Below are 24,816 nucleotides of genomic sequence, written 5' to 3'. Positions count from 1 at the left end.
CATCATGGCTCGTGGACTTTTGGGAGTGACTCACAGTCCTCTATCTAGTTCAGCGATCACAAGTAGTATCTTCTCAGGTTGATGACGTTCCACACTCGAGGTACATGCTTCCCTTCCAAGGTCTCAAGCTCATACGTACCTTCCCCTAATACCCGTCTTACTTGGTACGGACCTTCCCAGTTCGGTCCGAGCTTACCAACACAGGGCTTAGGTACCATAACCTTCCGAAGAACTAGGTCGCCGATACGGAAGTGTTGCTTTTTGAACCAGGAATTATAGTACCAAGATACTCTCTATTGGTAAGCTACAGTCTGGATGTATGCCATGTCTCGTACTTCTTCCACCAAGTCTAGGTTAGTATGGAGCTCTTCATCATTTGTCTCCTCGTCATAGGTCTCCAAGCGTAGTGTAGGCACCTCGATTTCTATAGGGATCACCGCTTCTGTGCCGTAAGTGAGGTTGAAGGGAGTCTCACCTATGGTAGTCTTGATGGTGGTCCGATAGGCCCAGAGTACACTGGGCAATTCGTCTACCCACAATCCTTTGGCTCGAGCTAAGCGAGCTTTCAGTCCACGGAGTATGGCTCTGTTGGTGACTTTCGCTTACCCATTTTCCTGAGGGTGTGCCATCGAGGTAAAGTTTTGCCGAATTTCCATCTTGGCACACCAATTCTGAAACATGATATCGTTGAATTGCTTTCCGTTGTCAGAGATGAGTACCCGAGGTAGTCCGAAGCGACACACTATGTTCCTCCAAAAGAAGTTTTGTATGTTAAGGGTTGTAATTGTTGTTAGAGGTTCCGCTTCCACCCACTTTGTAAAATAGTCCACTGCTACGACCAGAAACCTCCTCTATCCTGTCACTGGAGGGAATGGGCCAAGTATGTCGATTCCCCACTATGTGAAGGGCCATGGGCGGGTGAGGTATTTGAGATCGGTGGTAGGTCGATGGTGGATGTTGGCATGCCTCTAACACTTGTCGCAATTTTTTATGAGCTCAAGTGCGTCTACCTTCATTGTGGGCCAATAGTAACATTGTCGTAACGCTTTTTGGGCGAGAGCCCTGCCCCCCAAGTGTCCTCCGCATAATCCTTCATGGGTGTCATGGAGAACGAGCACGGCCTCTAAAGCTCGCAAGCAACACAAGTAGGGGAGCGTGAAAGATCTCCAGTACAGCTATCCGTCTATAATGACGTACTTAGCCGACTGGCGCTCTACCCTTCAGACTGCATCGTGTTCTGTAGGGAGGGTCCCGTGAAGTAAATAACTCACGAGTGGGTCAAGCCAGCTTGGCTCTGCTTGTGCTACAGGAGCGACCTCTCCTACCCCCCTCCCCCCCCCCCCCCGAGAATGCTAGGCCGAGGTAAGTCTTCTATGTACACGGTCCGCATGGTGTTGCTGCTTGTGTTCGGGACAAAGCGTCTGCCTTAGCGTTATTGGATCTCGAGATCTGCCTGATGAAATAAGAGTTGAAACCACGTAGAATCTCCCTACCTTTGGCCAAATAAGCAGCCATGGTGGGGTCGCGGGCTTCATACTCGCCGCTGACTTGGTTAACCACGAGCTGAGAGTCGCTGCATATGACGAGGTGCTTAGATTTCACTTCCTTTGCTAGAGTGACCCCAGCAACCAATGCTTCGTACTTTGCTTCGTTGTTCGACGCTACGAACCCGAACCGGAGTGCGTATTCCAGCTTAACCCCACTTGGACCATATGGAATTATTCCCACACTGCTTCCTTGTTGATTGGATGAGCCGTCAACGTGGAGGATCCAGGGCTCCTCATCCCAGGTCAGACCATCTCTAACTGGGATTGGTGACGCACTGGTTGAAGCTTCCACCGTGTGCTCAAGCTCGGCTAGCTCAGGAGTTGCGGTGCTGAACGTACATTCTGTCTCAGAGGTTCGTACCAGATGTCATACTCGCTAAGTTTGATAGCCCACTTCATCAATCTGCAAGACACCTCGGGCTTGAGCAGGATCTGTCTCAGAGGCTTGTTGGTGAGGACGACGATGGTGTGGGCTTGGAAGTATGGACAAAGTTTCTGAGCTGTTACAATTAGCATGTACGCTAACTTTTTGACCTCTAGGTATCTTGTTTCTACATCCTATAAAACTTTGCTAACATAGTAGATGGGTCGTTGGGCCTGATCTACCTCTTTGATCAGTACCGAGCTGACCACCTCATCACTCGCGGAGAGATACAACTTTAAAATATCCCATTCCTCGGGTCGGGTCAGAATCGGGGTACTAGCTAAGTATCTTTTAAGCTCGTCGAAGGCGAGCTGACACTCCACAGTCCACTCAAAGTCCTTACTCTTTTTTATAGCCTTAAAGAAAGATAGGCAGCGATCTGCCAACTTAGACATAAAATGACTCAAAGCTTCTTTCCGGCCATTTAGCCTCTGAACCTCTTTTAGTTTGCGAGGTGGTTTCATATCTAAGATGGCCTTTATTTTTTCTGGTTTGGCTTCGATGCCATGTCGGTTGACTATGTAGCCTAAAAATTTACCCAAGGTGACCCCGAAAACACACTTGTTGGGATTCAATTTCATATTATACTTTCGTAAAATTTTGAAAACACTTTGCAAATCGTTTAATAAGAATTTTGAAAATTGGGTCTTAACGACCATGTCATCATCTACATAACACTCAACTTTATTGGTGATTAACGGCTCAAAAATCTTGTTTACAAGTCTTTGAAAGGTTGCCCCGACATTTTTTAGTCCAAAGGGCATAACATTGTACCAATACAACCCGAGTTCAATTATAAAGGCCGCCTTTTCTTCATCAGCGGGGTCCATCCTGATCTGGTTATAACTAGAGTATGCATCCAGGAAACTCATCAACTCATGCCCTGAGGCCACGTCCACTAGGCGGTCGATCTTGGGCAGCGGGAAACAGTCTTTTGGGCAGGCTCTATTCAGGTCGGTATAATCGACGCACATGCACCATTTACTGTTGGCCTTTTTTTACCAGAACTAGGTTAGCTACCCAGCTCGGGTAATAGACTTCCTTGATGAAGTCTGCCGCTAAGAGCTTCCCGACCTCTTCATCGACTATCCTCCAGCGTTCTGGGGTGAGGTTGCACTTTTTTCTGTCTAACTAGCCTGACTAAGGGATCGGTATTTAGCTTGTGAGTTAAAATTTTAGAGTCTATCCCGGGAATTTCTGCCGCAGACCAAGCAAATATATCTAAATTTTGAAGTAAAAATCTTACCAGCTGAGAGCGAAGTGGGTCCTCGATCGAAGCGCAGATCTGGAGAGTCTTAGCTGGGCCATCGGTTGAGACCGGGATGTGGACCATCTCCTCTATTGGTGCAACTCGCTCATCGGCATACTCCATGGGTCGTTCGAGCTCGATGCCAACCGCTAGTTTGGCTTTCCCCTTGAGGGCAGCTACGTACCATTTGTGATATTCGAGTTGATCACCTCACACAACTCCAACTCCATAGTCCGTAGGGAACTTCATTGCCAAGTAGTAGGTGGATACCACCGCACGTAGGGCGTGCGTAATGGGTCGACCTACTATGGCATTGTAAGGAGAGGGGGTTGTGACCACCAGAAACATATGCTCGAGCCTCACTATGTTCGGCCACATGCCGATCTCCACAAGTACTAAAACTCGCCGCTAAAGCCTACCAGGGGAGTATCTATCGGCTTTAGGTCGCTTTCCTAGAGCTGCAGCTTGTCGAAGGCATCTTTGAACAATATGTCGGTCGAGCTACCCAAGTCCACTAGGACGCGCTTGACTTCGAAGTCGTTTAGCCTCAGCTTTATGACCAGGGCGTCGTCATGAGGATACTAGATCCCACACACATCATCCTCCGTGAAGTAAATAGGATCTTCAAGTCGAGGTCATTTCAGCAAGTTCTGCTCCTCACTTTCTAGTTCGCGGGTTGAGGTTCGTCTTGTTGCCGAAGTACATCCCGCGATGATGGAACCGCCAGTAATCATATTGATTACCCCACGAATCGATCTCTCTTCGGGCAACTGCCGTGGTAGCTGCTCGTTCTTCCTATTACTAGACTCGGGAGCATTCCTTCTCTAGTTCTCTAGTTTGTCTATTTTCCGATCTGTCTGGCTTCTTTCTTCTCTCTGTATGAAATTTTTTAGATACTCGCGACGGATGAGCTCCTCGATCTCGTAGCGGAGGTTCCTACAGTTCTTCGTACTATGCTCATGGTCTTTGTGAAAGTGATAGTAGACATTCCTATTTCTAGTGGCGGGATCTCCCCTCAACCTAGGAGGCCACTTAACAAAGGAGGAGTCTTTGATGGCCATTGGGATTTCTCTTCACTTAGCATTGAGGGGTGCGTAGTTCGTCCTTTCAACAGGTGGGGTTTTGGAGCGCAGACCTGACTTGCGAGATTGCAAAGGAGATCGGCTCCCAGACTTGTTTCCTCCTCTGGTCGGGGACTTAGTCTTTCTTCTTTTATTCCCATCATTACTTGTGTTGTCACCATCTCTTTTCCTTTTCTCTATTGGATTGTCTATCTTCTGATTATCTCTTCCTCGATTCCGATGAACTGGTTAGCGAGCTTGAGGAATTCTGTGATGTCTTTCGGTTTATTGGCCACCACATGCCATTTAAATTCCCTGTGAGTTATGCCCTTTTTGGCTGCTGTGAGTCTCACCATTGAGTCTAGGTCGGGGATCTGCAGGTAGGTGTCGTTGAAGCGCTTGATGTAGCTTCTGATGGACTCCCCTTCTCTTTGAACTACATTAAGAAGACTCTCTTGCGACCTCATGCACTTCTTGCTAGTGATGAAGTGCGAGGTAAATAATTCCACAAACTGCGCCCAACTCTTGATTGATTATGGCGCGAGGTTCCAGTACCAAGTCCGAGCTACTCCCTTGAAGGTGGTGGAGAAGGCTACGCACATATAGGACTCATCAGCCCCAGCTAGATGCATATGAGACTGGAAGGAGTCCACACATTCCTTAGGTATCGGGGTCGCCAAGAGTTCGGAAGACAGAGGGGACGACCCAGAGAGTAGAGGAGCCTTAGGCATCGAGGTCGCCAAGAGTTTGGAAGACAGAGGGGACAACCCGAAGAGTAGAGGAGCGGACTTTGTGGCTACCGAGCTCGCCTCCTCTTTACCTTTCACCTGTTCCTGTTGGTTCGGTCTCGCGAGCTGGCTATTCTGAAGCGAAGTTCGGCATGTCTTGCGACGCCTCCGTTGCTACTTCTTTAAAGGCTCTGCATTGGTGTTGCTAACCTCGATATGCTTTGGTACTGTTCTGGCGCGAGGTAGCTCCCGGTTCCTTGTGGAATTTTGAGGTTGGTTGTCGTGGACGAAAAGGCCTTGCCTTGAGCTCGCGGCCAGGACCCCGAACCGATTACCTATGAGCGATCCACCTTCTTGATGCAAACGCCAAGGAAGAATGGCCCTGTTGGGCTGAGTGTCCCCAGACCTGTTTCTGAGGTTGCCTTGTGAAGCAGACGGAGTGATCTATCCATCTTTCCTCCCGTGAGGTGAGACTTGGCCCCTAAGAGGAACTGGGGCCTGGGAAGTCTCCTCGCCTCAGTGGGGAGATCGAGTGATGTCCTGGTTTGGGCGAGGTCGGTTCTGGTTCTGCTGAGTTGCAGGGTGCCGGGGCGGAACCAGCTGCTGGCTTTGTGGCAATGGAGGGAACTATTGCTAGTAGTGCTAGTAGAACATATACTACTAGTACTGCTAAAACTGTTGGACCTGCTGCATTTGGACCTGGATGGCCCACACGCAGTGCACCAGGTCATCAAACTGGGATTTTCCGACTCCGGGGGAACCACTGACAGCTCAGCGAAGGTTGCGCCTACCACTGGAGGGAGTGGGGCATTCACCTGTGTAGTGTTTTGCGGCATGGTCAATGTCAGGACCCCAGCCGTAGTAAGCGGTATGTTGAACTAACCAATGCACACCCAAGGAAGCTGAGGTTGCCCCCTAGAGACATTCATCTCACTGCTCTGTCCGACATGACTGGAAGATGCCATTGATTTCAGTGGAAAGCTGTTGATTGTGAAGAAGGCTTTATGATCGATCTTCTCACAGACGATGCCAATTGATGTAACACAATCTGACTGCTCCCTGCTAGAGGATGATCCGGCTTCCAGTCGGACAGCGAGCTAGGTGAATCTGCAAGACAAGATCTAAGAACTCGGGGTGGCTAGCCCAGCGAAGTCGCTCCAATGCTTAAGTTAGTAATCTAATGCAAGTTGAATAGCTTTGAGAGCTTAGAGAGCTAGAGAGCTAGAGAGCTAGAAAGCTAGAGAGCTAGAGAGCAGAAAAATCATGCGTACCTTGAGCCATTGGGGTTGGTGCCTTTATATACTGAAGTAGTCGTGGGGCACACGAAAGAGCTTCGGGATATCCGGGGTGTGGATATAGAGTTCACTCCGCTTCTGAAGGAGCAGTATATAGGTAAGGCTTATCTCATTCCACTTCCGATTCCAACAGAGTCAGGATAAGTCCTTATCGTGATCCCGAAATAGTCAGGATCTGTTAACTCATCGTGATCTCGAGGGATTCGGGATCCGTTGGAGAGACCTCTGGAGTTGGTTACGCAGGAGTCAGTTACGTGGCAATTCGAGTTGTTGGTTCCGAACTGGCTTGAATACCGAGGTGCCTCGATGCCGAGGCGAGACTTGCGCCGAGATGGCCCTCCACCGAGATGAGCCTTAAGATGAGGTGACTGAATACTCGAGCTCAATTGTTGTGAACTAGACTTGTCACGCTGAGTTGTCATCTCTTGATCAAGTCGTGTCCATGTGTCCTCTTTTTACTAGATCGGGCCAAATCACCCTTTATCAGTAAGGTATCCTATTTAATAGCTTTCATGTACAGTAAGAACTAAGATGTAAATTCTCACATGCAATAGATTTCTTGATGGCTTAATTGATTGTAACATAGTTGGAGAGAGCCACCATTTGTAATAGAAACCGAGATCGATGCTATTAGATGTAAGCCAAAATCAAAGATTAATATATATAGTTGTTCAGAACTCTAACTAACAATGCAAATTTGATTTTTTGTCATAATCCAAAGAAAACACTGATAGAAATTTTAAACCTCATCAACAAATCAAAAGAAAAAGAAGCCTTGTTTATTAATTGCATTAAGTAAATCTAGGTTTGTAATCAACTTCATAATTGATTAATCTTAAACAGTTACTTAAGGATGCAATTAATGAGTTATTAGTATGTATGGCCTTGTTGGAATTCCTTGGAGAGGATTCTATTGGTTTTTCTCCACATTGTATATAATTAATGAATTATCTTTAAGAACTAATAAGGCCCAATTTGGTTCGTGGGAATAGGGGTTTGGAATCGGATTTGGAATGTGCTATTCCGGTTCCAACTGTTTGTTTGGGCGGAATCAGAATCTCATTCCCATTCCTGTTGGAATGGCATTCTCCCATTTGAGGGAATGGCCATTCCCTGCCCCTCCCTTGGGAATGAAATCTCATTCCTGCTGATTTTAATTTCCATTCCCATTCATGCTGAATCAAACAGATTATGGGAATGGACCATTCCGATTCCGATTTCGGAGGATTTTGATTCCGATTCTGACTGCAAACCAAACGGACCCTAAGTGTGCATAGTAAATAATATGTTTCCAATATTGTCTATATTTTCTTTTTATATTTCTATGTCTATAAAAATTACTATTATTTGTCAGACTTATTTTTTTAATATGGTTAATTGATATAGGATTAAATGAAATAATGAGAATTAATACCCTAAATATGAGACTTAATGATAGGAAATTGCATAAGGATAAGTGTAATAATTTAAATTACATTTTATGTCCTCACAATTAGAGAGGGACCAATTTCATAAATAGGGGTATTCTAGTCAAGAATATGATTCAATGCATGTTAATAGGAACTAATACCTTAAATATAAGATTAATGACAAGGATTTGAATGAATAGGAAAGTGGTTGTTCAAATTACATTTCTGACCTTATAATTAGAGATAAATCAAATTTAAAAATTGGGTTATTTTAGCCAAACAAAAGTTTTACACTACGGGCCGCACTTTTAATAATAGTATAGATCTCTAGGAAACTTGGAAAATTATTTGAAAATTTTCAATTACTTATTTACCTTTTGAGAAACATGTTTAGTCTCCTATACATAGAGGGTTGTAACTAGCTAGCTACGTACATATACAAGTATAACAAAGGCAAGAGAAACTTGTTCTTATGTCTCCCACAAGTAGAAGGTAGTAAGCGTTTGTGGTCTCTATGACTCTAGAACAAATCCAACAAGAGATGAGAAGAAGAAGATAATGCCGAAAGGCAAAACTCAATAGCATTGTATTATTCCAAAAATCAAGTATGTCTCTTACAAAGCTTGTCTAGTCGTATATAATACTGAGAGAAGGAAAATGAATTACAACTTTGGTGCCCAATACATTATATCAAAATAGATAAACAAAAGAGAGGTTAAAATAAATCAATAAATATAAGCTTAAAAAGGAAACTAGCTTTCGGTGGTGCTTAATACACACGTTCTGGGTGACAAGGAACTATTCAATGGGATATCCATTTGTGGGTCAATTTAACTACGATCAAGTACTAGGAGTTAACTTCAAAACTCTTAGCGGTTGGTAGGTAGCTGTGATGACTAATAAATTGGGGCTTGTTGTATTTTGTGATGAGTTTCGGTTTGGCCATCGCATCGCAAAGTTAATGCAATGAAGGATTTTATTCTATCACAACCTAAGAAAGAATTGTTCTTGTGATTGCATATCAATTCGATTTTTCAACTTCATGGGATGAATTCTGACTCAATGCTTATTACTCGTATCACAATTGGGTCTCATTTTTATCGCATTGCGGCCTTGAATTTTTATCACATCACTACTATTCTTTTTCTCATTGCATTTTGGCATTTGGGTCTCTTCACATCACAATCATGCATCAAACTATATTAAGATGTAACCATGATTTTTAATTTACCTTTTAAGTTACGGGGCAACAATTTTCATAGAATGCACCATAGATTTTGCCTATACATATATATTTAGGCATGTATGTATATATTTATAACACATATATGTATGTATATTACATATTTAAACTATCTATCACCTTATTTAATTAGTTTCAATATGTATACAATTAATTTAAACTTACACTCATGCACACACTTAGATATAATGACACCTTTTGCATATCATCAATCTATATGTTCAAAAATTGGTCTATGAGCCCAACAAAAGATGAATTATATTCAAAAATGCCTTCAAACCCAACCAATCCACCCAGACCTCGCACAAGCCTGGACCCAACACGAGATGCTTTGGGTTGAGCTTAGGTTGGGTCCAATCCACCCAAGTTTCATCTTTATTATTGTATTTTTCTCTTAATTCTTCTGTTTTCCTTTCACACTTCTTGTGTTTAGTACTGTTGATCACTACAATATAAATGTTATTTAAAGCTATTTTGAGACAGGCTACCTAAAAAATTGTATGTTTGAGACTGATCATTATATTTATATATAATTTAAATGTCAAATTGATGATTCTTGCTTTACGAGTGAAATCAATTATTGTAGCCGAACTAACTCATGTGTTATTACTCTGACATGTGATTTGCATTTTAATTTTCTCTTCCTTAATTACTGTGTTTGCATTCAATTATTGAATGAAATATCTTTCACTTTTAAAGTCTTACATTCGATCGCTTGGCACTTTGGCAGTGTGAATTCCAATGATGCCGATCATCCCTTGGCAGTTACTGTCACATTAAATTTTTATTTACTCTGGGGGGCAAAGAATTAAGGTTGTGTTTGTTTTGAAATAGGAAATAAGGGAGGAACAGAAAATTAGATTTTTCCCTTAAACTTTTGCTTGTTTTATTAAAAGAAAATACAGCCCAATGGTTCAAAAAAAAAAACCCTAAAAACTGTTATTTTGCAATGTTTGATCGCATGTGAAGTGGTCGTAGAAAATAAATAATGTTTTCAAAAAAATGAAGATAAATGGTAAGGGATTGTGATGTATGAAAATATCGAATTGAGTTACAAACGAAAGCATGTACAACGGCCTACAGAACCAATAATCGAAGTACAGTGTTCCATACAAATGATTCTTGATCGATGTTCATTTTCGTGGATGCATTGGTGAAAGTAACCAAACAAATGACACTACTCTGATTTCTTCTGCAAATTCCCAATTTGCTCAGTGAAAACACTCATAACAAATCCCTTATGCAGGGATTATATATTTAACTGATAGGCAAGTGAGTTTAACTTGGTGAATGGGTATAACACTTGCACAATTTGTGAATTGTAGTTCTCTTGTTTTCATTAAAGAGTCAGAAACAATCAATTAAGGATTGATTTTCTATTAATAGTAAAACAAGATGGAAGTGGGGATTTTAGCTAGACTAAATTATGATGATGCTAGAGAGCTTCTTTATTGACATAAAATCTTTCATATAATGTTTGGTTTAATTAGCTGATTAGTTTCCTATTATAATATTTATATTTGGCTCTCCCTATTTTATCCTAACTCATATTCTACTAATATACACTTGGCTTCAATCTATCTATTTATAGGCACCTGGGTGGTTTAGTTAATCCCTAAAACCTGAAGTCACAAAAAAAAAAAAAAAACCTCAAAATTGTCCAATTGGCCTGTCAAATAGGAAAACTAGTGAACTGGTCCAACTTTAGGAAACCAACTATTTTTTTATTTTTTAAACATAAATGCAAACTTTCAGATTTCATAACTTTACAATCAAATGTTTAATTGGGGTGGTCCTTTTTTGTATTTTGGGTAATTTTTTGATATTTGCATGCTCCTAAGGATCTAGAAGTGCCTTGTAAGGATGCAAATGGATTGGAACAAATCCGGATAGGGGTATATTCGAATCCTATTTGTAGGCATGTTATTCACCATGACTGCAATGGCACAGAGGCTACTAAACCAATGTTACAGAGACACCCGTGACAAGATCACAGCTCGACACGAACTTGCGATGAGCTCAAAGCCAATACAAACCTGCAATCAGCTCAAAGCCACCATAGGCCTATGATGAGCTCAAAGCCACGGTACTCATGATGAATTCGAGGTCACCATGGGCCTGCGATAAACATAAAACCATCGCATGCCTGCGATGAGCTTAGAGCCATCGCAAATTGACAATGAAAGAAAATACGACTAGCCGATATCACTCATGGCAGGACATCAAGTAGGATTAAGAAAGACATGTCTGACTAGTACTGGCATCATCCACGGCATGTTAGTATGAGTGACCCACAAAAGGAAGTAGCACATGTGTATTATTAGAATCCTCAGACGAAATGAAACCTTACCCTGGAGAGATCACATAAGACACATAGCCAACCCCGAGCAGTGTCCCCCTGACAACTAACACCGAATCAAAGATCCCTTTTCCAAATAGGAACCAAATTCTTTTGGCTCCTTTATTTCAGGACCTTGGGATCTCTCCCTATAAAAAGAGGTATGAATCATAACAAACAAACACAACGTTGTCAATAAAAGCTCTTGATAGGGATGTATTCGAATCCGATTCAATAATGTAAATCCTATATCTGATGTGATTAGATGATCCAATGGTTCTCATAAAGATCAATGCGAATTCGAATCTGCTAAGGATGTCAAAGACACAAATCTAATTCGATCTAATTTGATTACCCATAATTTTGTAAAATTTAACAAATTATTAATAGAAAAAGAAGAAATAAAACAGCCTATACAAAGAAAAATAAAAAACACAAGCATTTTTTCAACCATTTTTTAAATAGTATAAATAATATAAAAATCTAATTTCAAAATCCAATAGGGGATATTTAAATCCAACAAAAATAGTATTGGATTCAAATTCGAATCAAATTATGATCCGGTTGATTTTCAAATAGAAAAATGTGATGGGGACAAAATTTACAAATAGAAAAATTAATTATAAATTTATAATGGGAAATAATAATTAAAGGAACAAAATCCCAATTTGATTAGTTATATAACATTTATAGAATTTTTTAGAAATTTTATTGAAACATGATATCCTTTTCTAAATTGCCTCTAATGATCAAAACAAATGCTATTCAAAAGTACTTCCAATCCAATGCAATTCAAAAGTACTTCCAGACCTTTAACCAGATGTCTCTCTAACGAAAATCATGAGAAGAGAATTTATTTATTTATTTATTTATTTATTTATTTCTTTTTTGAAATATCAAAAACAAAGTTTTTGTTCACTATATCTCTTTCACCTCCCATCTATACTACTTTTAAAAGTGGAAATGAGAAATCCATGATATGGAAAGGCTTTGACCAATCAAAACCCCATTGTGAATTTTGATGAAAATCCACTTGATTGGTTACCACTTTAATGATGTTTTGATTGATTATAAGTTGTTTCAGTATTGTGTCTTTCCAAGAGGGAAATATGTTCATATTAAGGATTTGTTTTTCTACTAAAAGGTCCCTATTTTTGAATCTGGTCACACTTTATTATGAGAGTAATAAATGTAATTTGATCCATTACTTTTATTAGTTCATTCTAATCAAGGTACATTAAAGAAAGAAGCTTTGTATACTTTTTCTTGACTAAAACACCCCTACTTTTGAGCTTGATCCCTCTTTGATTGTTAGGGCATAAAAATATAATTTGAACTGTCACTTTTCACATCATTCAATTCCCTCATACATAAACACATACTTTTATGCCAAATTATAGTATGGGCTGATTTAGCAACATGATCCTGGCCTTAGCCTAAGCCCAACCCGAGTGCTTCCAATTCTAGTCCAGTTGGGCCTAGAGTGGACAAATTGGGCTTGGGCTCAGGCCTTATACCCAATTCTTAGGGTTTGGGCCTAGGTTGAGCTTAAACCTAGCCCAACCCACCCAACTTGCATCCCTAATGATTCAACCATTTTGGTAAAATTAATGGGTTAACCGGTACTGTCACAATTGAATAATAACTATTAAAATATATAGAAATAAAAATAGACATGATAAATAAGTATTTTTGTTAATAAAGGAAATGAAAATTAATTCCACAAGAATGCTATGCTTTGATTACTTATCTTTTTATAATGGGTTTAGATAAAGATGCTTGAGCTATTATTGAAATTATCATGTGCAACACACATGCACATTTACTAGTGCTTCTATAAAAAGTATGAAAATCTCTCCATGGTTTTTGAAATTTTTTATATTAAAATGCCCCTTCTTTTGAATTTAGCCACTCTTTGTTGTGAGGGTAGAAATTGTAATTTTGATATTACTTTTTAGTGCATTTCATTCCCTCATTAAGTCCCATATTTAAAACTTTAACGCCGATTCTTTCTCATTGAATTATATATTTAAGGTGTTTTTATCTATCATCATTAAATTTCACTAATTAAGGGTGTGTTCTATAACATAGATGAGAAATTGGATGGTGTGATGAGAATACACCACACCCCAATAGGGTAGTTGTTCTGAACCATGGACAAAGAAGTGTAGATTGAACCACACTACACCCCATAGGCGTTCTACAAGGTGTGGTGCATTTCAATCCACACCCTGTGTTTTGATTCCAAGCATCTCAACTACAATATGTAGGGATATAATCGGATCGAACTTGGGTTGGATGCATCTGATCCAACTACCAAAAACCTACATCTAAATCAAATTGGATTTAAAGTCTCCGATTCGAATTTGAATCATAACAAACTTGGATCAGGTTCAAATTTAACTTGGCTATGCTTTAAATTTTTTAAAATACCAAAAAATAAAAAATTAATTTTTTTGACTTTTATATATAATAAATTAATGCAAATATAACATACTATATATATATATATATATATATATATATATATATATATATTCAAATATAACATAATATATAGAATATAATTTTATAATTTTAAATATAATTATATAAAATTTATATATTAAAATTAATAAATATTATAATATAATCATATTTGGATGGGATCAAATTTGAATCCAATTTGATTACATAAATACATCATCTAAATCCAAGATAATCGGATCGGATGTTAGATGGGCCTTGGATTTTTCGGTGTTATAATCAAAAAAGTAATATTTTATTTTATAAAAATTTAAAAAAAAATCATTAGGTTTCCAAGAGTACTAATTTTATATAAAAATAATAAATTTTAAAATTGTCTTAGAAAGAAAAATATTTTCTATTAGGGGAATGCTTTAAGAATTCAATAGTCTAGGTTAATCCATGATGTCATAATTAAATAATAAAAAATGAAAAATAGATAGAAATACTAAAAGCTATAGAAAAAGTAGAAAAAGTTTATAGTAAAATAGTATTTTATGAAAATTAATCTCCTCCAAAATTAACCAACTTTTTCCCAAAAATAGTATTTTATGCAATAGTTAATGTTGTCTTCATGATATCTCTGAACATTCTATAAACTACTTCAAAAGCAAGTCTATTTGTCATAGGAACTTCATCCCAAATAACTAAGTCAACCTATTGAATTAATCTAGCCAAATCTGTTTGCAAGGTTGATCATACTATATGATGAGTCGTGCAAATCCAAAAGAATCTTGAATTTTAAATGAGCAGTTTTTCCTCCTGGTAATAAAAAAGCAACAATCTCTAAAGAAGCAACTAATAGAACAAACAATTTTATCATCAACTCTAAATTTTGCAATTTTTGGTTTCCATAGGAATGTTTTTCCTGTTCCATCACTTCCATAAACAAAGAACAAGCCACCCTTATTATTATGATCTACCTTATATTTTTATTGAAAACTGATTTTTTATCATTATTCAAGCCTGAAAGCTACATAGAAAAAAATTAAGATTCTATTGCACTGTCATAACTTAATTCTTCACAAAAATTAATCTATTTTGTAATAGTTGAAAATGATGTCTTATTCTTTCATCTTAGTTCAAAATGTTTTCAATCCCATAAAGTGTCATGTCTTTTAATGATTCTACATCTACTTCCAATGAAAGATTTCTAGTATGTCTTCTCATTGTCATTTGAAGATCGTCTGCAAGATCTTCTCAATGTTGTTTCCAAATGTCCAAAGATTTTGTGACATCACTAAACATTAAAATTTCATAAAATAAATGTCTAAGTTGTAATCCTAATGCCCACAATGAGGTTTCGGGTAACACTTGATGCCATTCAACATCATCATCATCAAGTAAGCCAAGTATTGAACATGCCTCCTTAAATGTTGGATATAGATCTCACCACAATTCTTAAATCCTCAAAGCACATGACACCTCTTATTTAATAAAACATTAGTCGCAAATAATACCTCTCACATGAATTTGGATGTGCATAATATAATCTTCCAATTGACATTTTTTCTTTCTCCTTGTTCACTTCTTTGTATCCTTGTTCCATACCCACTTTGATGAAAATTCTACATATGTTAAGCTTCTCACATCTTCATATTTTTTATTTGTCTCAAACCATTTTGTTAAAATGGTATCTTTGACACCCAACTAATTAAGAACCAAATCAATGTTATCAGAATAAAAAAAAAAAAAGTGCTATTGAATTTCAAATTTAAATATCCCCCAATATGATTCAACTGATAATATATATTGATAATCACAATATTGCTTAGTTTCATGTACAAATTTGTATTGTTGCATACCACCAGTTACAGTCGGTTTTGTGTTATCTACAATAATGAAAATTGCACGGTTTGAGCCTTTATGTATGAACTTGTATAAGTTCTTGATCACTTTTGTTTGTGCACACCGCTCAACATTTATATGTGCATCACAATGTATTAGCAAACAAGGGTTATATGGAATTTCCGACCAATTATCAATTTCAATTTCATTCACTATAACCTTTCTTCCATCATTTATATATCGATAAATAACAAATTCATAGTTATTTATTGGTGTCTCACTACAAAAGGGTTTTAGATAACCTTTTGAACATTTTTCATCAATCATTCATGGACTATTTGGATTGTATTTTGCACATGGTCCATGTATCGTACATAAAACTATTATTATCAAGTATCTCAGTATTTATAATATTATCAACACCATCAATTAAATCAGGCTGGTCTAGCAAGCTGCCAACCAACTAGTTGGTATGGTCTCCTGTTGGTCATAGTAGAGACTTGGGATCAAATCCCACCTGTTCCTGGGTTGGGAGGTTGTGGGTTGGTGGATGGGCTACCCTGGCTCCCCCCCACCCATTGTGTAGCTCTTCAGAATTGCCCAATATTCTTCACAAGCCATGTACCATGAGTATGGGCAAGGTTAAAAATGCTGAAAACACTAAGAATATTAGAAATTAAGATATGCATGGAAATGCATGGATATAGATAAAAAATTAAGATATGCATGAAAACACATGAAAAAAATATAGAAACTCCAATAAATCAAAAATATACATTAATAAAATTAAATATAGGGCCTAAATGAGCTATATATACACAAAAATCATGTCCTTCATGATTTTTATGAAAAAAAATACATCATAATCAACATATGAAAATATAAGTGTATTCTCTAATAAGGTTATAACTACAAAATATAAGTTTAATAATTATTTAATGAAACATTTCAATAATTGTTTAAACAATTCTTTATTTCTTATTCAAACAATTATATTATTTTTTATTACAAAAAAATATAACAAAAATTAAAAATAAAATGTAATAAAAAAATAATTTTATGGATGTGGTAAATCATCCATAGATTTACAACATGGTAAATATTATGGTTAGGTCACACCAAAAATTAAAAAAATAATAATAAAAAATACAAAAATAAAAAATAAATATTTGATAATAAATGCTAATAGATCTGTGAATTAAAAATTAAAAAAATATATATTTTAAAATTGCAAAACTGTTTAACAAATAAATAACTTTTTATACTAAAATTGATTTATGACACAATTATCCTTCATGGGCAAATTACACCAAAAAAATAAATTCTTTTATTTTTTATTTTTTCTAAACTTTCTTAAAGAAATAAATGCATCTATTAAAAGCACAAAAAGTAAAGGATTTTTAACATAAGGAGAGAGTATATATATGTATATGTATGTATGTATGTATGTATAAGCATTTGCAAGCATTAAAAAATGAAACATAAAATATTGTAACATACTATCGAATAAATTGAATAAAGTATTTATTTTTGTAATTTTCTTAAAAGTTGAAAAAAACCTTAAAAATCTTGAATTTTGGTGGTTGTGTTTACATTTTTTTAAAGATTTTACAATCTAAAAATTCCGTAGGGATGATTTGATTAGTTTGGGAGAGAAAAAAGGCTTTTAGAACGTGAAAAGCCTTTTTCAAAAAAATTATAATTCATTTTTTGCATTCAGGAAATCATACTATATTGGTCGACACACCTTGATATGGTTACGATACTTCGATACGTCGCAATACAGGTCCGACATGCCCCGATACACGGTCAACACAACAAAAAAACATGATACAGATGAGTACGAGTATTTTGAGCCTTGATATGCCGCGACCCATTGCAAAATTTTGAACCTCGAGTATGGGCATTTCCTAATAATTATTGAATATTTAATATTTTTTGAAAATTGTAATTACTAAAAGCAAATTTTAAGTAAAATTGATAAACCACTAATAAAAACTACTAATAATTAATAAAAATATTAATATACAAAAAAAATATTAGCTTTATAATTAATTATTACTAATGTAATAATTTCATTACTTATCTTAAAAAGTAATAACTCTTACAACTTTTAAGGATTGTAAAACACTAACAAAACCCATGCATTGGAAATAATAATTAATAAAAATGAAACTATTAATGAAATTGACATCAATTTGAATTCAATTTAAAAGTACTTTTTTAGTTTCTCAATTAATCTATCTATTATATGGTTACATTTCCCTCAGTTTCTCTTAACAATGCCTATTCTTGCCAAACTGCTCATCAATTCCATCTATGACAATCAGGACTGTGTGCACCAGGAAAAAGCGATATTTAGTTGAGTTGGTTCACTCACACATGCAAGTATGCACGCACACACGTGGATGGCAATTTAGGCCAAACATGAATATGACCAGACAAGTGAATTCCTACACTAGGTATTTTATCCGCATCAGCTAACAATATAATTCAATAATAGAAGGAAGAAAATAAAATAAAGCGGAAATAAACAAATACAGAGAACCAACAATGGCAGAGCCCATCTTTCCACCTTATACCCCACACATTTGGTCCTTACGCTGATATTTACATGGTTGAAATACACAATATGCTCTCTCCTACAAAATCACATGGGAACCAGCATTGTCGATGGTTTCATTCATCCAGTGATGGAGAAGATAATCCGTCTCAAGGACTTGTATCAGCTAACACCATGCACATTGGAAGAAACGGATATCTAATTATCGGTTTACTTCTCCTCTGAGTTTGGGATGGATGAGATCTGCTCTTCTAAGTCTTTAAGTAGATCATAGTATTCGGTAAATGCTGGTTGTGACTGGAAATTAAACAGAAGCATTTTAGGAAGATTGGTGATGATAGGAGAATGACACGAAAGTACTACTACTGCTTTTGGCATGGAAGCTGAGGAAATATACCTGAAGAGTCATCATGTATGCAGTCCATAACTGCATATCATGTCGAAAAAGATCAAAAAGAACCTGCTTAAAATCCCATAACATCTCACATTAGATTACAATCACATAACAGAAGAGTTTTCAGGTTTTGAGGTAGTCAACCTGACATAAATTGAGTTTGGGTTTATTAAAAAAAAGTTTCAATTATTAAAAAAAAAGTTTGTTCAGAATACCATGAAATAGGTATTTCTTTAAAATACCAGGGGGTGGGGTGGGGGTGGGAGGTTAATTGGTCAAGACCCTTCTGGCATCATATACCTTTTTGCCATCATAGATTTACCCGTGCCTGTAATGTGAGATAAGACCTATAGAAGAATTTAATGAAATGATAAGTGAAGCCAATATGAACCAGTCATACCTCTGAACGTCTTAGAAGTGTAGCCAAGATGACTATCCACTCTTTAAACTTCACAGAACACATATGTGCTAAAAGAAATTCAGCATCCAACCGGCTCTGCAAATTATTCATTTGAAGCTACAAAGAAGAAGAAAAATAAGACAATTAAACACAGAATGCAGAGAACTTCCATTGTAAAAAATCTAATATAAAATTCAGAAATATTATCCATGTTTCAGGTGCCCCATTTGGAAACAAGCATGATTACATATTGAGTTAGATTTTATAATATCTATCCTTCTGGCTTTTAATGTTCTTTTTCATGGAATTTAAGTGCTTAATCTCACTAAAGAGTAAAAGTAACATTGGATAATGGCCTTAATTCTGATTGCAATACAGAGGAATGTTGGTTACTGGACAAATATTTTAAGTCAAAGCTTATCAACTCAATCAACCTAATCTATCAGACCTGTCATGCAGTTACTGTATAAATGACAGTTAATGTTTTTATGGCACATTAACCTAATACAAACAGGATATATATTGGGGATCATACCCTAGGTTAGCAGAATGGGACCATTGCTTGGTGTAATGGTAAAATCTCAGGCAGACAAGCATGAAGACAAGGGATTGAGTCTGATAGAAACCATTTTGAGCAACAAATAAATGGCAAAGGTTAGCTCTGTATCCAGTCCCCCCCCCCCACCCACCCCAATTCAGTAAAAGTCTTGTAGAGGCTCCAATTACAAAGAAATATGGAGTGCGAATCCAAGGGGCTGGCTATTTTTTGTGACCTTTTCCTTTTTGGAATGATATATGATTGTCCATATTCCATATCCATGATTATACTGTTGATGAATGGAGTTGAAGGAGGACCTTGTTACATAAAAATTACAAATGATTAGAACAATTGCCAAAAAAAAAAGCTTTAGAAGTGACCTCACTATGATATGAATATATGATGTGTCAGTATTTGAAGAGGCTTGTGCACTGAACATGCTACAAAAAATCAGCGTCTCCCTTAAGCTTCTTATTAAGCTTTTGAGGACTTTCCATTTTATAACGAGGAACTGAAACTACCAGCAAGATTTTCAGCATGAATTCACAGAAATGACAAAAAAAGTGAAAGACCCAGAGCTAAAATAACTATTATTTACCCTAGAAAATACCTAAATTTTAATGCAATGGGAATTAATGGGGTTATAGAAACAACTGCACATTGTAATGTCTTGACAAGAGTCAATACCAAGCATGACCATCAAAACTTGTTTTCAAGAACGTGAAACCTAATTTTTGAAACAAAATTTCTAGTTTAGTGATGGTCTAGACCTATTTAGAACTATCAATAACAAATGGAAATGACAACCAAGAAAAACAAGCAAACTGTGATGATGACTTTTTTCCCATTTCAATCCAAGAGGCAATGACATTAAAAGACAAATAAGCAACCTTTAGGGCCTTGGAGTACAGACACATTATAAGAGAATTAAGAAACTTGGCTAGACAAACAAGGAGCAAAATGGAACAGCTGTATTGGGGAAACATCCCCCTGGTATCTGTCGGATGAATATAAGAGAATGTAAAAATTGGGATCGGCAAGCTAGGCAAATATGATAGGACCAAACTCATTCAAGTGATTAAGCTTCTTCGAGGGAGCTCTTCCTCTGAAATGGAATAGTAGGGGGAGAAGAACAAGATGCAGAGAATTAGGGCACGAGGAGATAATATCTTTCTTGTCTTTACATGATACTCTTGAGCAGTGATTTAAAAGGCGTGCCTAGGCACACAGGCAAGGCGCATTTTAGGGTAGGAGCCTTGCCCAAGTCCTAGATGCAGCACTTTCGAAAGGCGCACGCCTGGTGCGATGCACCTTGGCCCAATTGTGCACCTTTTGAAAATTGTAGGCTTTTTTGCTTTTTTTTTAACCCAACAGTTGGGCCAGGAGCTCTGCCCCTTGACCCCGACCACACCCCTCGAGGCAAGCCCAAATAAGTCCATGTTAGGGTCCTAAATTCTTAGTTCTCAAACAAAAAACTAATCATTATTTTTTGTGTGAGAACTAAGAATTTTGGACCCTAACATGGACTCATTTGGGCTTGCCTTGAGGGGTGTGGCACAAAGGTGACTCGTAGAATTAGGAATGTAATATGTTTTACATCACATTAGCTACTTAAAGGTAATGCAATTGAAGAAAAAAAGAGATTGTGGGCTTTACATGCTTGAAAATATTTTATATGTCTGATTTAATTTTTAAATTTTCATTTGAATATGCTTTGCATGTTATGTTTATGCATTTTAATGTTAGATAATAGGTTTTTTAAAATCATTAGTTTTAAAAATTAAGTTTATGTTTCTTATTAATAGTATGTTTAATATTTCTTTTACATTTTTTTGAATTTTCTGACTTTTTTTTTTTATTTTTAGCAATTTTTTGTATTTTTGTGCCTTGCTTCAAAAGGGTGCACACCTCGCGTTGCACCTCTCGCCTTGGGTGCAAATTGGCCCTTGCGCCTTTTTTGTGCCTTGCGCTTTTAAAACACTAACTCTAATGTATGAAAAAGCATTTTCTTAGTGTGTATACCTTTTGCCCAATTAATTCAAGCCCCGAAGCAAAATTCTCCAAGCGAGCACATCCATACCTCTCTCGCTGGAGAAATTCCTGCAACAAGTAAAAAAAAAAAAAAAAAAAAAAAATCAACCTCAAAATCTAAAATGTGTTTGAACAGAAACTTGAGATATAGAAAAACAGAAGATCCTCTCACCACCAGATCAAACTGAGTGCCCTTTACAAATGCAACAAGTTTGGTAAGTTCCTTTCCTGACATTAAGTAGCTGGCATGACTTTCTAGGATGTTCCTAACAGATGCAATATGTGCATTCTGTTCTTTGAATGAGGCACTGTTACAACAGACAGAAATGCATAATAAGAACACCGACACTTCAAACAGCCAAAAAGGCAGATCTGATGAGGGCAGAAAGCAATCCCTTTGTAAATAATGAAAAAAGCTGTCAATTAATAACTTAACCAGCAGAAAGGAAAATGCTGTCAATTAATAAATAAAACACCTTACAGATAGTGATGCAGTGTTTAATGATAAGATGATTACTATAGGCTGGCTATATGATTTTTTTATTAGTAACTGACAAGCTTTATTACTGGAGAGAAATGAACAGTGTGAAGTTACATTTTGTACCCAGAATTTACAGAATCATTACATGAAAAGCCAACCCCTTGCTGCTCCCACATAGCTCTAGGAGCTTCAAAGTTCCAACTTACAAGGGGACTTTAAAGGGTATTCACATAGTGATGCAGTGCTTAATGATAAGATGGTTACTATAGGTTGGCTACATGATTTGTTTTTATTTGTTAACTGACAAACTTTATTAATGGAGAGAAATGAACAGTGTGAAATTACATTTTCTACGCAGAATTTACAGAATCATTACATGAAAAGCCAACCCCTTTCTGCTCCCACATAGCTCTAGGAGCTTCGAAGTTCAAACTTACAAGGGGACTTTAAAGGGTATTCACCCCAAATCAGAGTCTGCACATTGACTCCTTGTCAGGCTAGAGAGTTAGCAAGAGATTAGCAGACCTAGGATAACAGTTGGGCACCACTTCCAAGAATCTAACTAAAGTGCCTTGCTTCCCTTATCAGATGCCTTAAATGCAATATAATGTATTTAGAGATTTCATTTTGAGAACTGCCTCGCTAATCTTCCATTGGTTATTTTCTTCAGGAAAAGTCCAAGTGTCGTATTAATTTATAGGTGAAGTATCATCAGTGTGGAGTGTGAACATGTACATTGGATTCCTATATAAAAAGGAGGCAAGCTACAAAAGACTTTGCCTACACTACTAGTCAAGACTCAAGAACAGCAGTTCAGAAACAAAGTGTTGGAGAGGTAGGTCTTTGAAGCACTCTTGAGTTGACACCCATGATACCACTGTCATCCTTCCAATTAGTTCTATTGTGCAACTTTTATTTCCAAATATTCGGAGGTCCTCTCCTTCCACAAACACCAAGTTGCAACTGCTAGAATCGTGCTCCATGGTTTCCAACCTTTTCACCTTACGATCCTTCAAGTGGTTTGTTAGTGAGTTGGATTGGTACCAGCTTAGGTTTATGAGCCTGTAAAAATAGCCCTACACTTCACAAGAAGTTGGACATTGAAGAAATAAGTGATCTGCAGATCCCCTTTCTCCTCACATAATACACAACTCATTGAAAACCGTCTCTAGTGAGACATTACCTTTCAATGCAATCCATAGCAAGAAAGCTACCTTGGACAGGATGTAGGGATCCAGACTTCTCTCTGTGAGAAATAGGGGTGGAAAATAATCAAGCTTTTCACAAGCTTTTTGAGCTCGGCTCATGAAAAGCCCAATTCAGCTCGTTTAAACCGAGCTTCGAGCCGAGCTCAAGCCCAATATATAGGCTAATTTGCTAATCGAGTAGAGCTTGAGCCCAATGAAGCTTATCTCATCAGGCTCGCAAGCCTAGTAATATTTTATTTTCTACGTACATACAGGACGGAACTCTTAAGTGGGTAAGAAGGACTGCAAATGGGATGGCTGATTCCCTTGCCAAAGAAGGGGTATTGAGGCAACAATTGTTATGGGCTTCTATGTAGCTTAGTTAGTACTTTTGGGAATGCAGCCTTTTTCCCTTAATGTATTAATTTCATCTACCGTTTAATAAAATTTTGATTTATTCTGCTGATCAAAAGAAAAATTAGTTTCATCACAACCATCAATCATAAAAGCCTTCTAAAGAAGCGACTAACCTTTTTGAGTCAAAGAGCTGCTTTCTGGAATTGGAATGGAAAAGAAAATAACCCAAAAATCTTGGAGATAGTTTCTCAGACTCTCCAGTTGCTTGGTCATATTCCCTTCCAGATCTCAACAAGAATCTTACCTACACCCAAACATATGTTCCATCAGTTAATTTGGAAATGCAGCAATTCATTGAAGATATAACAAAACCCTTGAAAATTCATATGTTACATTGCAGGACATACCAGCTCCCCAGCAAGTTCATATAAAGATTCATCAAGTGTTGCCTGTGTATTGTTGAAGATAGTCAAACATCTAACTTGGTAATTGTTAAAGAAAAAAAGGATAAAGAACAAAGTTGAAACTTTACAACCTACTATGTCCTTACCTGTAATAAACGCAAAGCACAGTACTGACTCACAGCAGGCCCTTCAAGTTTTGCAATAACCTGTCACATTAAATGAATAATCCTTTTCAGTGTCATGAGTCCTAGATATACAAGGAGTATCACTAAATTTATACCATAGCCCAGAGTTTTGTACCCCTACTCCATAGAGAGTTAATCATTACATGTAGATTTTACTTGGATTTACTGTTGTTAGCAGAACAGATTTAGAAAGAAAAATAATCCAAGAAAAGAAAAACAGAGAAGAGAAAAGAGAAGAGAGGAAGAAGAAGACAAAGAGAAGGAATAGAAGAAAAGGGGGCTGTATGTTGTGTTACTACCGCCTTAAACAATATCATTTATAGGTAACAGAACAAGTAGAAGATAACAAAATAGGTACATAACAACTAGAAAAGAAAACAAGAAAATAACAAAATAGGTAACAAGTCTAGCCCACAAGTAGAATTGTCAAGTCTAGTCCCCTGTATCACTACCCCCCCCCTCAAGCTGGGAATAGATGTTGATCATTCTCAACTTGCACAAATCTGATTCCAATTTGACTTTGGTGACTACTTTAGTGAATAGATCAGCAAGCTGCATATCAGAGGCAACATATGACAACCATACATCTTGGGAGGCAACTTTCTCTCAAATGAAGGGACGGTGAACCTCAATATGAAGGGACGGTGAACCTCAATATGCTTAGTTCTGTCATGCTGGATTGGGTTATG

General features: G+C 37.2%; 1 protein-coding gene across 1 annotated transcript in view; it reads right to left on the bottom strand.

Annotated features, from left to right (window-relative positions):
* Nucleotides 1-18,002: 18,002 nt before the first annotated feature.
* Nucleotides 18,003-24,816, bottom strand: part of LOC148848752 (uncharacterized) — a 64,382-nt gene continuing 57,568 nt past the window's right edge. The window contains exons 16-23 of the mRNA XM_088951138.1: nucleotides 24,089-24,148; nucleotides 23,946-23,987; nucleotides 23,712-23,842; nucleotides 21,686-21,821; nucleotides 21,505-21,582; nucleotides 18,945-19,061; nucleotides 18,548-18,610; nucleotides 18,003-18,447 (exon numbers count right to left, since the gene is read on the bottom strand). Of these exons, the coding sequence (XP_088807264.1) occupies nucleotides 18,361-18,447; nucleotides 18,548-18,610; nucleotides 18,945-19,061; nucleotides 21,505-21,582; nucleotides 21,686-21,821; nucleotides 23,712-23,842; nucleotides 23,946-23,987; nucleotides 24,089-24,148 (714 nt within the window). The 3' untranslated portion in view covers nucleotides 18,003-18,360. The remainder of the gene's footprint in view (nucleotides 18,448-18,547; nucleotides 18,611-18,944; nucleotides 19,062-21,504; nucleotides 21,583-21,685; nucleotides 21,822-23,711; nucleotides 23,843-23,945; nucleotides 23,988-24,088; nucleotides 24,149-24,816) is intronic.

Source organism: Nelumbo lutea, chromosome 6, assembly GCF_056320005.1.
Source record: "Nelumbo lutea isolate HS-2025 chromosome 6, American lotus-T2T, whole genome shotgun sequence".
Classification (NCBI taxonomy): domain Eukaryota; kingdom Viridiplantae; phylum Streptophyta; class Magnoliopsida; order Proteales; family Nelumbonaceae; genus Nelumbo; species Nelumbo lutea.
Note: the sequence above shows the minus strand (reverse complement) of the source record. Positions and strands in the feature narration are given on the sequence as shown.